This window comes from Hyperoodon ampullatus (assembly GCF_949752795.1).
Source record: "Hyperoodon ampullatus genome assembly, chromosome: 9".
Lineage (NCBI taxonomy): Eukaryota > Metazoa > Chordata > Mammalia > Artiodactyla > Ziphiidae > Hyperoodon > Hyperoodon ampullatus.
Genome location: NC_136922.1, coordinates 67,891,480 through 67,907,571, shown reverse-complemented (window position 1 = coordinate 67,907,571; position 16,092 = coordinate 67,891,480). Strand labels below are relative to the sequence as shown.

Below are 16,092 nucleotides of genomic sequence, written 5' to 3'. Positions count from 1 at the left end.
TTTAGCGTTTTGTTCACAGTTAACATGAAGCTTAGTGCATTTTACTTAGGCTTCCTCCATGAAAATATCCCCAGAAGAGATTTAACTAATCCATATTTTTTAATATAGTGGCAAACTCCCCAGTAAGTCAGGACCTTGTCTTATTCATGATAGTCCCCTGATCACAGGTTAGCCTGTCTCATTTCAGTCTCAGCTGTGATATTGGTTTTTGCCAATTTGTGTTTCCATGAGCTGTCCAGGACAAGAGTTGGAGAGAAAAGTGCCTTTAGGGAGCATCTGCTGCCCATGATTCAAAGAAAACCGCACTGGGAAGAATAGGACAGGCCAGTGTGCCTCATTCCACTTTCTAAAAACTCATAATGCAAGGTAATCTTACATATTCAATTCAGAAAGAAAAATATTCACATGTATTTATATATAATATACATAGTAGGCAGTTGCCTCCCAATATTCTATTTCTCCTTCTGTTTAGAACCCTGATTTTTAGCAGAGCATGTTGCCATCAGAATAAGTGATGGCAGCTTCCCTTAGTTAGGAGTGGTCATATGACTCTATTTCCCAGCACCCCTTGTAGCCAGGTGTGGCCACTGAGATGTATGCAGAAATGTTGGGAGATTTTGGGGAAGAAGCTCTTTATAAGGAAAGGTGTGAATTTCCCTAGCCGTCTTTTGCTTTCTTCTACTGCTGACTTGGAACATAAACATGATGGCTGGAGCTCTAGCAGCTATTTTAGCCATCTAAGGTCTAAAATTTTCTGTCCTACTAGTTATAGGATAGTAGAACAGAAAATAAAGAGCTTTGGCACCTGAAGACACCATGGGACAACCATAACAGCCTTGAACTGCCTACCCCTGGACTTCTTTTATCTAAAAATGAATAAAAGAATGAATGAATGAGCTTCAAGCTTATTTCAGCTATGTTTATTTTATTTTGTTCCGTATGTGCATTCAAACTCAAGTTGACACATTGGAGATCTAAGTAAAAGTAGTTTAAGTCTACCATCCTCCCACTCTATAGCATACGGGAGTCTAAAGCATATGAGAATCAATCTATGATTGATATATGAGAGTCCTAAGCCCTCCCCAAGATACCCGTGAATCCCTGAGCATGTAAACTCCTAGTCCTTCAGCTTCTGGAGTTGTTATTACCTGTGCCTCCTTTGCTCTGCCCTGCTCTGATCCAAACATGAAACTTGTTTCCTCATTGATTTCCACAAGAATCCATTCAGGATCTTGGCAAAGTATCATCTCTCACATGGCACAGCAAACAACTTACTGATCTATATTGAACTTCCTATTAGCTCAGGTCTTTTCACCACCCCACTTCCCAGCACTTCTCTTTTGGCGCTTCAGCCAGGAAGACCCCAGTGTCTCATTTGATCCTGCTTCTCCCTTCTCTGCACCTACTTCCTTCCTTTTACATCCAAATTCTACTGCCTCACTTATAAAAAGTAGCCCATGTGCCACAGCTCCTTTACCCAAATTTACTCTCAGGTGCCTGGCAGACAAAAGAAGTTCTATTTAATAGAATTCACTCCCCTAAGAAGGCAGTTGTAGCTGTAAATGGCATACCTCTGCCAGTGAGTATGAACGTAGCTCTAAAAATCTTAAGAACCTCAGAGTGCACGAAGGAGTGGGTGGGGTGTATGCGGAGCGGGAAAGGAGTGTTGGAGCAAAGATCCGCCTGGGTGTCTGGGTCACTCTGCACCCTTGCCATTGCTACATTGTTAACACATTGAGGATCACTGGCTTATTTCCTGGTGTGTGTCTCTTCCTGCTGGAAACTACCAGTGTACCTCTTGGGAGGTGGGTTTCCACATTCTCTCTCACCATGTGGTTATTTCCTACATTACATCTGCAAGTTTCTCTCCTACCAGTGATAATACGCTTGGGTGGCCACTCCTCTGGGGTGTTCTGAATTTCTACTTTGTATCTACTTAAGTGCATTACTAAAATGGACATTCCTTTAAAGATTCCGAGAAAATATATAAAACATGTTAAAATTCCAATACTTGAGAAGGATAGTGTTAATTCATTGTTAGCTTTAAATTTACCTAACATTTACTGTTAGGTTTTTTTTTCATTCGTGTTGTTTCTTTAATCCTCATAATTTCCCTATAATATTGGCATCATATACCCCATTTTGTAGTTAAATAAACTGATACCCAGAGAGGTGGATCAGCTTGCCCAAGGACACACAATTAGTAAGTGATGAAACCATGATGAAGATGAAAGTGCCCCTGATTCTAAGCCCAGAACTCTTTTAATTAGCCGTCATGCACCCTTGTCATGGATTAATTTACCGTTTCCCTAGCAGAGAGCAGAGACGTGAGGTAGAATAAATAAACCCTGACTGGGGAGGAGGGGTCAGCAAAGGATCTGGGCTTGGTGTGAACCAAGGGTCACCGCAGAGAATCCTGGGAAGCCAGAAGCAAGGGGAGGGATCCTTGGTGTCCGAAAGAGGAGGAAGTCAAAGAGAACAGGCGCTTTTGAGAGAGCACCAGATTCTACAATCTCTCCTGTCACCCAGGTCAGTTTTTTTTGTTTTTTGTTTTGTTTTTCTGATTAAGGAACTTGCTGTGAATGAGATGGTGGAGGCCAATGCAGTTCAAAAAATAGTCAGGAAGCATATTCAAACAGAACAAGCCAGAACCACCGGTGTAACATTTGAGAATTATAAACCCTCAGCCTTAGGTAGCAGCTGGACAGACTGTGATATGAATCGCAACTCTCCGAGTGAAGTAAGTAACAAAGTGCTCCAAGGAAGAAATCTCATCTCCCAAGAGCAGATTTTGAGAAACTCAGAATGGGAGCATCTGACACAGGTGTCCTCAGGGGACATCGTACAGGGTCCAACAAGTCGTTAGAAACCATTGGCAGGTTCAGGGCCTTTCAGCAAGTTTTACAGAGATTCTAATAGATCATGTGCACTCAACGCTCCAGGAGCACAGGCAGCCCTGTCGGGGAGATGAGACCAGGGAGTCTGAGCGATGCCTGTGCAAACGGTAGGAGCCCTGCGCCTTCGCCTCGGTGACCGGAGGGAGGGTTTGTTAGTGGTACGTGGGCTCACGCACTCCCTTCAGCATCAGTTAGCAAAATCACTTCCTGACTTCTGTGTTCCTCTTTTGACCCTGCCAAGTAAGAACTCACCTTTCAAGCACGAAAATCACTTCTGTTTAGGGAAAACCTACTATATGTGAAATACTACCATGACATTCCCCAACAGCTGAAGAATCTCAGCCCTGGAAATGGTAAGGGACTGGCTCAGTGCTATACAGCTAAGCCCGGGGTTCCCAGGGCAGCCAGCCCTGCCCGAAGCCCCAGCATCTCAGGCGGCCTCAGGACTGCCATCCCTGGGGTGCTTGTGGGTGGAACTGCCTGGGTCACGCACACATGACCAAGGACCTAAAACTTGCACACAGCCTAACAGTGAGAAATGCCTCTTACCCTGAGGTGTCCCAGTCCTGCTCGCAGCTATAGACGTAGACCAGGAGACCCTCAGGAGGCCCAGAGCCGGGGCCAAATGCTTTTGCCGAAGCTGTGTGAAGATTCCTCACCCACCTATGGGTTAACAAACTAGACTCTGCTCCTGGAGGGCTGTCCTGCACACAGATGGTGTTTGATAAATGCAGCCTTCAGTAAATGCAGCCAGTGTCATTTTCCTATACCTTGGCCTGCAACTACAATGGGCGTCTTAGAATTCTCTCGAAATCTGGCCTGGGGTGCAAATTTCATCATACTCCTGCTGGGATAATAACCAAAGCTTTGATTTACCAAATCTTCTTGCTGGACACACTGCTTTATAGTATGAATACATCGTCTATTTTAGTCCTTCCAGCAACCCTGACAAATATTATAATTACAATATAAATGAAGAAGTAGAAGAAAGTATAGAAAGGTTCCATCACTGGTCTAATACATGACTCAGAAGTGAACAATGGATAGGATAGTTGAACATGTGTCTTTTTGTCTTTCCAGTCAGTGCTATTAATAACTCTATTATCCTGCCTGCCGAGGAATTCTCTGGAATTTCTCTAGGCCCTGACCCCTCTGTTGGTCCGGGTGACCTCCAGAGCTTCCCTTGGCCACAGGGTCAGAGACCTTGTGAAACAGCAGCTCAGCCTCAAAGGAAGCCACGGGTCCATGGTGACCAAGGACATCCATGGCATTCACTGGCCTAACCAGTGCTGGACCCTTAAGTAGGGAAATACCCTGGTGAGTGATATCTCTGCTGCAGATTCAGAGATTTGACAAATTGGTGTTTGTTAAACTAATGCTCACCCAAGAAGTCTTCAAACCATAAAAATTGGTATTTCCTACCTCCTGGAAAGAATACAACTCTAAAATTCTACCTGCTGCTTAAAATGCTATTCCTTAAGTAAAAGCAGGAGGAGGAGAAGAAATGTCTACCAATTTTGATAACTTTTATAATATTTTATAATGTTTATGATAAGCTTTCCTCAGAGCCTAAACAGGGAGAATATTAATTGCATGATCCCCCAGGCTTATCTAGATTGCGGCCCTTTGCCCCACTCCCCTTACCTCGTCGGAGAATGGCTTGTGACTTTGCTGTATCCTATTTTAGAACAAAGCATTTAGATTATATGTCTTTTCTCTATCTATGATCTGGTTTAGTTTTCAGTTTGTTTGTTTGTTTGTTTTCTTCTTGGAAAAACAGCATTCAATTCTCATCTTCAAAATAGAAAATCAGTCTTAAAAATGAACAAATCTTTCACAGGTGAGGGATGTAAACAGACTTTGAAATTCTGGAGAAAAGAGATGTATTGTGTACAGCCAAGTAAATATGAATTGGTTAATTACAGCTCATCTTTTTTCTTATTAGATTGAAAATCCAGCCATTTTGACTGCCCATTACTGTCCCACTGTTCATTTTCTGAACACCAATAAATGGCCTTGGGAAAACTTGACCCTTCAAGGAATAATCCAACTTCTCCAGAGGAAAATAACTACTTGACCAGAATATTCTTTAACAACAAAATAAGGAGCCCAACCTCACCATATAAAACTGTTTAGAGCAAAACTAAACTTCTGAATACAACAGATTATAATTTCTACAGCCTGTGAACACTGCTGATCAAATTGCTAAAGGCTGCTGTTTTTGTGGTTGAAGTTTTCTTCTTCGGTTTTACTTTTAAGTTAGTTTTGTTTTGCAACAACGAAAGAGGAAGTGCCACCTAACCAGGCCGCGGGACGATTCCAGCAAGCCTCGAGTTTCCCGGGGTTCACAACCACAGACTTCAGCCAGCAAGTGCAGAAGCACTTGTTGCTGCCTCAGCTGCAACCTGGGTTTTCCCTTGTCTTGCAGTTTGTAGCTTAGAAGAACAGTGTGCAAGGGACTCCAGCTCTTCCCAGACCCAGGCCAGTGTGGCTCTCTCTCAGGGCTCTGCCGTAGTGAAAAATGTGTATGTGAGTGTGGTGTGTGTGTGTGTCAGAGAACGAAAGAGAAGGGGAGAGAGACTGATCGATTCTTCGGCCTCAACTTCAGCATCCCTTAGTCGGCTGCTTCTGTCCCCAGGCTGGTGTCTTCTAGTGCAGTAGCTCCGAGATGAAGTTACCCTGGAAAATCCTTATGGCCACTCCTCTGTTCTTTCTCCTGACCCTTCACACCTTGGCCTCTCCAGCCTATGACCACCAGCCTGGCACCAGAAGCTCCAATGGCCAAGTCTGTATAGGTACGTAAATATTCTGTGTATTTTTAATGTGGATATCATGGAGTCAAATCCCTGGCTTGCATAGTAAATCACCTATTTAATGACATCCATAGCTATAAGATTGCAAGTAAGACACCAATAACCTTACCAGCGTAGAAAGATTTTGCTTCTTAGAGTAAGTGTTCACACTACATGCACATATGTGTGTATAGAAGCATGCTATATAGTTGCTAGTTTGCATTAAAAGTCTTCCACCTCATTGGTGATTGGAATTTTTTCCCCCTGGATGGGCAACTATAAAAGCATGAAATTCTTTCCACCTTTCAGGACAGTAGGCAGCATTACACAGTAGAAGGAAGATGGACTTTGACCTTTGAATTGCTGCCACCTCCTCCCCCTCTGCTCTGTCCCTTACAGTCTGAAACTTGGAGCCACTTAACACTTCCATGCCTCTGTGTTCTTATGGATGAAATGAGGCTTATAATACCCACTTCATGGCGATGTTGTGAGAATTGAGATCATGCGTGTAAATTTATGGTATTTGCACACAGTAAGGATTCAACAATCTTAGTTTTCTTCCTTCTCTCAGTGAGTACAGAGATGGCAATGAAAGGACAGTCACCTGGAAACATTGAACTTTGACTGAGATATGGCTTTCACTTATCTTTTATTGAAGTATTTTACTTCAAAGTAGTTGCTGTTGTTTGGCGTTTTGGGTTTTGTTTTTCGTTTTTTTTTAGGGGGGGTTGTTTTTTTGTTTGTTTGTTTTTTTGGAGAGGAGTAAAAGTAGGGTAAGATCTTTGATATTCATGTTATACCTGGAGATTCCTGAACAGGGCCAAGGGCTTTCAGTGGGTCAGTCCATGGAGCCAAGGATACTCAAAAGTTTGAGTAGTAATTATTCAATGAGCAGATCTCAAAATAAAATCCTGGTTTAAGAAGCCAGAAAAAGAACTCGAGGGATAAGTATGGTGGCCATCTCTTACAAATGAAAAGTGTGGATACAGATTATGATACATGTGAATTATTTCTGGAGACAGTACAGAAAAATATCTGAATTAGTCCTATTTCCTGAAAAACCAGGATTTCCAGTCTTTATACATGTTAAGGAACACATCTCTGGTTTCAAGGTCTTCTTTTAAATTAAAACCTTAAGACCCAGATTCCCTGCGAATCTATTCTCCACAGGCCTGGAAGCAGAGGTCTGTGGCCCCATTGGAGCCATGCCTGGGAGGTTATCCCCACCCACTGTTTGGTTCCGTCAGATAATTATTTACCACCTATTTCCTCAAAACAAACACCTAAAGCTTGTCAAGTGGAAATGCACTTGAGAAAGGCTTAAGTGGAATCAGTTCTACTTCTAGGATGGTTGCATAATCTGAGATACTTGGCCCTCCACCCCTATAAAGTAGACATGAGATACTCATTCCCTTCCCTGCCCCATTCCCACTGAGGCATAGAGAATTACAAGGAGGTGTTGAGGGGATTCTAGGATGCGGTTGTTCTGGCTATCTATTATTGCATAACAAATTTTAAAATAACCATTTTGTCATACCATGATCTTGTGGGTTGAGTGTGCACCTTCAGCACCAGCACGCCCAGCAGCTGTGGGGATTGGAGGTGTCTCCTGAAAGGGGACCTGGGGGTGCTCTTAGGCACTGGCCAAATGTGGAAGTGTCTTAGGAAGCAGCAAAGTAAACTTACTCGCAGCTGGTGGTAAGAGGAAGAGCCTCAAAGAGGGGGTGGGAGAAGAGGAGGAATTGTCATTTGGACTTCTGTTAATCCCAACAACTTTCAAACGAAAAGCAGAACTACACGCCTTCCAACTCATTGGCTCCCATAGTCCAGAGTTTGCACGTAAGAGGTCAACCCACACAGAGACGAACTCTTCTTCTGGCTGTCATCTAACATCCTGGCACAGAGAATCTGGGCTAAGTCTTTAGCTCACTGAACAAGAGGCAGGGGAGAGTGAGGAGAGCTCCCAGTGCAGATGTGGCTGCCAGGGTCATGGAGGGAGGGGGCAGCTCTCACAGAAGTGGGAACTCTTGTGACTGGAGAGATACTCCACAAGGAGCCACTGTAGAAGTTATTGAGTGATTGAACCAACATCCCCATCATAAACAAACAACCCCAGCCCCTATGCCAAGAAGAACCTTTGCAGTGGGGAACCAACCAGCAGATCTGGAGGGCATGGCCTTGAACATATTCCAAAATCAGAACTAAGCTATGCAAAGCCCCAGTGGCCTCTTTCCCAATTTACCATAATTCCTTTGCACTGAACTGTACGTTCATTTGATCACTAAGTAAACTCTGATTCTACTGTGCTGGAACAGCCAGGGCCCCTTTCTGCCACTTTTCAAATGTTATGAAATCAATAATAAGCCATGTTCATTTTTGCAAAACATTATTTTCTTTACATGGCTGATTTAGGGGCAAAGTAATCCTTATGTTTCTAAGTCATTGACATTTAAATTAATTCACTGAATTTTGGGTTTGTTTTTTTTTTTTTCAAGGAAGCTTTTTAAAGCACTTAAAAAAATTTGTTTTTCCCTCATTAATGTTTGGTTAAATATATAAAATGCCCTCAGAGTCCGATAAAACCTCCTCCCCCCCGAACCACATCACACACACAGTGGTCAGAGATGACTTTACAGTTTGAAAGATAAAGGGGATGACATGATCCTAAGCTTTCAACCAGCATGAATGGTAAAATGACAATGTCGCTGACAAAAATAGGAAAGATTTAGACAGAGCCAGCAGAGAAGATTGAAAATTTATGATCACAATTTACATGTACAGAAATTTCATTTTCTCTATTTCTCTATATCTGAACACTTGTTCATAAGCCACCACCATTGCTGCTGAGGGCAGAAAACATTTCATCTTTCCACTCATGTGTTTAAATTTAGTCTCCTCTGGATAATTCAGGGCTCTCTTCCTTTTCCCCTGTCTTAGGGTTGCTCTCAGTCCTTGGGGAGGGCTCGTGTATCACCCTGACACGGTTCTCAGCCCTCAGAACTCCCACAGTGAAGTGTCATGGCTGGTGCAGCTCATGGGCTGTTCTCAACAGAATCCATGGTCGATCCCTGCTGACAAGCTGCCCACCTCCCCCATCGCGGGCCCTGCAGACCCTTGAGGTGTAGCCAGATGCCCACTGGTTCCCAGCTGCAGCTGCAGCCCTCTGCACTTTGTCCCTCACTCTTCACACTTGCCCTCTCCTTAATCCCCTACTTTTATTTTTAGATTATCACAGAATTTAATCCCAACCTTGGCACAGATGGTAGGTTTCTGATCATCTCAATTTTCACTAAACTCACCTTTGCCTTTTTTTCTTTTTTTCCTGGATTGTTCTGGGGCATAACCCTGAAGAGAAGGACCACAAAGACGCTCTAGAGAGAGGTCCACAACTCTGTGAAAGGTCCCAAAGTGAGCAAAACCAAAAGAATCCAAGTGGGCAGTATGCTTTTCCTTAAGGAGAAAGTGAAAAATTTCTTTTTTGGTGGGAAGGGGTGGGCGACAGTAAACTAGATCATAGTTTAAATGTACTATGAGAAAGAAGGGAAAAAAGAATGTGGCAAAGCATTAAGCAGAGTAAAATCCCTGTAAAATTATATATAATGTGCCTATCTCTCTATTTATATAGCTGTCTTCCCAGATAGGATGAACAGCAAAATGCCAATAGTTGTTGTATGGTTATCTATGAGTGATTGAGTGATGAGGTTACAAATGATTTGTAATCTCTTTTCAGTGCATTTCTGAATTTTCCACATTTTCTAGATGAGCTTGCAAAAACAATAGTAAGACATGGTGGTTAAGAGCAAAAGAGCTTAAGCTCTGGGGTCAGGCTGCCTGGATTGGAATCCTGGCTCTGCCACTCTGTACATATGTGACATTAAGGGCACAGTTTCACCCTCTGTACCTTGTGTCCCCGATCTGTAAGATGAGATGACATGGGACCTGCGTCCTTGGGTGGTGTGGAGGGCTAATGAGTAAATACACATGAAGGACTTAGAACTGTGCTTGGTACATACTAAGTACCCAAAGGGGTTGTGATTATGTATTCTTTTGGAAATCAGGAAAAAAATATTGAAAATAAGGTATGGAAGTCCTGCATTTAAACCTATCATAAGGCAAAGAGGCCTGAGTAAACTGAATAATTAATTACATGTGAATCTACATCTTATGTAAATACAAATTCTCAAATCTTGGATATCTTAAGGAAAGATTCACTTATGAAAAAAGATTTCATAGTGTATTAGCTTTCTATTGCTGTGTAATAAATTGCCACACATTCATCAGTTTAAAACAACATAAATTTATTATTTCACGGTTTCTGCACATGAGAAGTCTGGGCATAATGTAACCGGGTTCTCTGCTCAGAGTTTTACAAGGCTGAAATCGAGATGTCACATGGGGCTGCATGTGATGTGAGACTCAGGTTCTCTCACAAGTTCACTAGTGGTTGGCAGAATCCAGGTTCTTGGATTTGCAGGGCTGAGGTCCCATGTGCTTGCGAGCTGTCAGCCAGCTCTGAGAGGCTGCCCCTTTGCAAAGGAAGTTAATAACGTAGCTATTTCTTTCTTGTTTAAGAACAGCTGGAGCAAACTCTCTACATTTAAAGGGCTCGCCTGATTATGTTGGGTCCACCCAGGATCACCTTGAGTAACTCAGAGTAAACTAACTAGAGTCCTTAATTACATATGCAAAATCTCTCTTATCATAGAACATAACACAATCACAGAAGTGATATCCAATCACACTCACAGGTTCTGCCCTCACTCAGGGGAGGGGATTAAGTAAGGCCTCTACATCAGGAGACAGTAATCTTATCATTCTGCCTACCACTCATAGAAATGCTTAAAAAAGAAAAAGTCTTCAAACTAAACACCAGATAGTATTGCAAAAGAGAATTGATGTGACTTGGTCCCAAAGTGATTCACCAAATAGGCACGACTATATAGTAGAAATTCATAGATGAAGAGTAAACTGTGGGTTGAAGCATTTTTTGTTTTGTTTTGTTTTTGAGGGAGAGGGGCTTGATATTCAAGATTTTTCTCCTGGCCTTCACACTCAGAATTTGGAAAGGAAAACAAATTACTCCACTACCATACCCTTCCTCTCATAAAGTAGTTGTTTTTCAATGTTAGTATAGAGAACAAATTCCCCATCTGAATCTTTCCCTGGACAAAGGACATCTAAGACCAAGCGTAAAACTGGAAAGACTGTCACAAGCAACCATTTCAGGACACTAAAAATCAACCAATGGCACACAATGAATTGAGGAATGTTTATTCTTGAAAAACTGCTTGAACTTCAGGAAGAACAGTAAGACTCTGACCTTTTTGCCTGAGGCTGCTCCATCTCCACTTGCTCTCAGCTTAGTGAGAAGAGTAGTTTCATCACTGTGAAACTGGCTGCAAAAACCAGTAAGTCTACTGCTAATGGGGCAGACTTGATTCAACCAGGATTCAAAGATCCCTGGCTTTGTTGGCTAAAAGTGATGGACTCCATTGGGAATTAACAAGGAGAAACCGCAGCTTTGCTAACTCAAAGTTTTGGCCCTAGATTGGACAATGAAGATCAGCCAGAAATTTAACAGGGAGACCCTGGTAATGTGAACATTATAGAAGGGCTAAGATGAGGTCTCCATACATCCCTGATTGATTGGGAAACTGTACCTGTGTTAGGAAGACCTGAAAGAGCCTAAGAAAAGTGAAAACTGAGGGAGACTTGAGAACTAGATGCAGCCTTGAATGTATTCACCAACCCATTTGAATACATTTCCTTTCTTTCATAAAATATAAGAGGAAGACTTCCCAGATCATTCTGTGTTTTACACTAATACCAAATCCAGACAAAGACATCACAGGAAAGAAAATAACAGATCAATATCCTTTGTGAACACAGATGCAAAAATCCTTAATAAAATATTAACAAACTGAATCCCACAACATATAAAATGGATTATACACCATGACCAAGTGGGGTTTATCCTAGGAATGCATGGTTGTTTTAACATCTGAAAATCAATTAATAGGATATACCAAATTAGTAGAATAGAGGCTATAACTACATTATCATCCCAATAGAAATAGAAAAATTATTTGACAAAATCCATCACCCACCCATGTTAAAACCTCTCAACAAGTTATGAAAGAAAAAGGAACTTCCTCAATTTAATAAAGGACTTTTATGAAACACTGCAGATAACGTCATACTTAATGATGGAAGATTGAACGCTTTCCTCCTAAAATCAGAAACATGGTAGGGATGTCCATTCTCACCACTTGTAGTTAACATTGTTTTGAAAATTCTATTCAGTTTAATAAAGAAAGAAAAATAATAAAGATATGTGAATTGAAAAGGAATAAGTAAAACTGTCTTTATTTTCAGACAACATGTTCCTGAATGTAGAGAATCCTAAGATATTTACAATAAAACTACCAGAATTAATAAGAGAGTTTAACAAGGTCCCAGGATTCAAGATTAATATAAAAAATCAATTGTATTTATTTATATTAGCAACAAACATTGAAGAACTGAAATTAAGAAAACAATTCCATTCACAATATAATAAAAAATGCTAAGGAATAAATTTAACAAAAGAAATGCAATTACTCTACATAGAAAACTACAAAACATTGCTGAGAGAAATTAAAGGATGCTTTATAGAAATGGAGAGATGCTTCCCACTAATGGATCAGAAGACTCAATAATGTTAAGATTGCAATACTCCCCACATTGATCTATAGACTAAACACTATCCCATTCAAACTTGTAACATCCTTTTTTTTAGTAGAAATTGGCAAGCTGATCCTAAAATTTTAATGGAAATGAAAAGAAGCCAGAATAGACAAAATTTTTGAAGAACGTGGTTGGAGAACTGACACTATCTGATTCCTTACTTCAAATCACACACAATTATTAACTCAAAATAAATCATAGACCTCAAGGTAAAAGCTAAAACTAAAAACTTCTAGAAAAAGTGCAAGAGAAAAATCTGTGTGACTTGGGATTGGGCAAAGACTCTTAGATATGACATCAAAAGAACTATACAGGGCTTCCCTGGTGGCGCGGTGGTTGAGAGTCCGCCTGCCGATGCAGGGGATGAGGGTTCGTGCCCCGGTCCGGGGGGATCCCGCGTGCCGCGGAGCGGCTGGGCCCGTGAGCGGCCGCTGGGCCTGCGTGTCCGGGGCCTGTGCTCCGCGGCGGGAGAGGCCACAGCAGTGAGAGGCCCGCGTACTTCAAAAAGAAAAAAAAAAAAAAAAAAAACTATACAAAAAGAAAAAAATTGATAACATGTACTTTATTAAGTTTAAACACTGTTCTGCACAAAACATCATTAGAAAGAGAAAAGAATATTGGGAAACAATATTCACAAATCATATAGACTTCAGTATAGCAATGATTATTTTAATTAACATGATTGATAATTTTCACTTTCAAAATCTTAATGTATGCAGTGTATGCAGTGTGACACTCAGCAGTGTATAAATTTCAAGGTTCAGTAGATCTGGATTGGAATTACCAGCTAGCCAGTGAGCAGCTGAATCACTGCTTAGCTGAAAGGCCTTAGATATATTGCTTAACCTCTCTGAGCCTCATATTTTTCATCTGTAAAATGGGAAGTAACAATCTCATGAGGGTGCTGTGAGGATTAAATGACATATAGTTTGTGAAAACACCTAGCGGAGAGCTGAAAGAACAAAGGTCCAAAGGTCTTTTCATGTTTTCCTAAAACTTATTGAGGTAGAAGTCAACATTAAAAAGCGTACTCAATGAGAATTTGTTTGATAAAATACAATTTATTGGGTTTTTTCTAGTTATAAAAGAATATATAATTTTTATAGAGATACAGAATACTTTTAAAGAATAAAATCAACTGTAATCCCAAAACTCAGATGATCACTACTGATATTCGGGTATATTTCCTTTCAAAACCATCTAGGTTTATATTTATAGAGTTTGGATCTTGTTTTTATTGTTTTGTTTAACTTCTAAGTTTGAATTGTTAAGTAGACAATCTAAAATTAAACATCTTTTTCTTTCAACAAAACATTTGTAAGAAATTTGGCAGTAGTAAGCCTTTGCTGGCAGGTGGGAACTTTTCAAGTTAGCAGCTAAGTTAGTGGATAAAAATGATTGGGCATAGTCTAAGATGATTTTTCTATCTATGCACCTATCTATCCATTTATTCAGCATCTGTCTACCCTTCTTTCTATTCATCCATCTATTCATTCATCCATCCACCCACTCACCCAATCATCCATCTTTTTCTATTCATCCATCCTCTATCTATCTTAGAATTCAAATACAGAAGTAAATGGAAAAATAAAGTCATACTTTTTCTGAAATTTTTCTGAAAATTTCTGAAAATCTGATTGGTTAATTTCTTTGATAATAAGATCTGATTTTGCTATTTAGGTTTATACAGAGGACATTTTTCATAGTTTGAATGAACTAAATCTGCAGCTCCAACATTTGACAAAAATATCTATGAAGTATGCAATAAGATAAATAATTTTACTTAAAATATTGTATAGGTAAAAGTGTGTTGAAAAGAACAATATTTCAACTTGTCAGTTCTTTCTGAGTATATTAGGTTTTAACAAGGCCTCATTCAATGAAATTGTAGTAGGTAAAATTAAAAGATAAGTCTTAGTAAAACTTTTTTTAATATTTCTCAGAAAATGAGAAAGCGAAAGACTCCATTGATTGGGTAACAAATGTTTTTGCAAGGCAGGTGGTTTCTAGTTCTTTGCTTTCAACACAATTGAAGGGAGACTTAAATAATTTTCAATGATAGATCACTATCAGATTTTTGACATTTAACTCAGAAGGAGTTAAAGAATTGAGTGACATCGCCATATCAAAAGTCCTTCCATTCTCATTTACTTATTTAAGTAAGCATGTTTTCTCAGAACTTACCTCTTTAAAAATGAAAAATAAAACATTGGGATTAGCAGATGTAAGCTTTTATGTATAGAATGGATAAACAACAAGGTCCTACCATATAGCACAAAAATTATGTTCAATATCCTATGATAAACAATAATAGAAAAGTATATATTAAAAAAAGAATGTATGTATAACTGAATCACTTTGCTGTACAGCAGTAATTAACACAACACTGTAAGTCAACTAAACTTCAATTAAATAAAAGGAAAAGAAAAAAGAAAAAGAAAAACAGACATGATATTTGACATGAACCTTGTTTATTTACATGAGTAAGTAATATTTTTTAACAGATACAGGTACTAATTTAAACAGCCCAACCATCTCATTAAGAGATTTAATTCCAAGAAAATTTTGCCTTTATTATTTAGAAACTGTTTATCAAATTGACAATACATATTGCTTAGATAAGTTAATTTTGCTAATAAAGAAAACTCTATCCAGAAGAATTTTTAAAGTACTTCTAGGGTTTTATTCCTAAGAAATTAAAGTTTTTATTTAAATTTTATACATATTTTTAGTGTTAAGAAGTATAATAGTGTGAAAAAATACTTCCAACAATAAAAATACATTACATTGGGATAAAACTCTAGTGGAATAAAAATTCAATGAAGTAGATTTTTATTGAAATACGAATTCAAGGAGAGGAATTATCAAAGTATATTTTTCACTGTGAAAAAGAACTTGATCATATATTTTTTAAAGTAGATGAGAGTTGGTATAAGTCACTATAATATTTAGATTCCTTTAGAAACATATAGAAGACTAATGTAATATTTCTATTATAATATTTACAATCTTCCTGGAATTTTGCAACTAATGAAATTGACATCCATTAATAATATTTTAACATCCATTAAAATGTAGAATCATACATAGTTTTTCAAAGTTCTTTTGGGGGTTCAGAGCAAAATGTTTGAAAACCATTGGTTTGCACTCTAGAGCATGGTAGATGGTAGAATGAGAGGGGCTGGATATCTAGAATGGCCTTGTTCACGAATCTGGTAGTTGGCATACTGTTACTGGGGTTTCCCTTCATGTAGCCTCTCCAGCAGGCTAGCTCAAGCTCATGGCTGTGAAGGTCTAAAAGGGCAAAAGGGAAGATGCAAGGCCTCTTGAGGTCTAGGTTTGGATCTGACATGCTCTCACTTCTATGTTCTACTGATCAAAGCAAGGTCACAAGGCCAGATTCAAAGCCTGGAAAATAGATATCACCTCTTCATGGGAGGAAGTATAAAAAGTCTGTGGCCATTTTTAATGTACCACACAAGAGGGCTTTATTATTCTATTCTGTGGGTACCAAAATCTGGGTTCAGAGAGTTTAACCATCCTGCCAAATACAACAGCTCATAAGTAATAGAAGCAAGATTTGAACCCAGGTCTGTCTGAACCACAAATTCTTCAGTCTCTGCTGTACCATAACTTCTCCCTTCTCTTTCCTCCCTTCCACTCTCTTTTCTTCTCCT

At 39.6% G+C, this 16,092-nt stretch overlaps 1 protein-coding gene across 1 annotated transcript in view; it reads left to right on the top strand.

Annotated features, from left to right (window-relative positions):
• Positions 1-5,565: 5,565 nt before the first annotated feature.
• AOAH (acyloxyacyl hydrolase) overlaps positions 5,566-16,092 on the top strand; it is a gene marked incomplete at both ends in the record, with an annotated part of 177,061 nt that continues 166,534 nt past the window's right edge. Inside the window, one exon of the mRNA XM_079711786.1 lies at positions 5,566-5,692. Within this exon, the coding sequence (XP_079567912.1) occupies positions 5,566-5,692 (127 nt within the window). The remainder of the gene's footprint in view (positions 5,693-16,092) is intronic.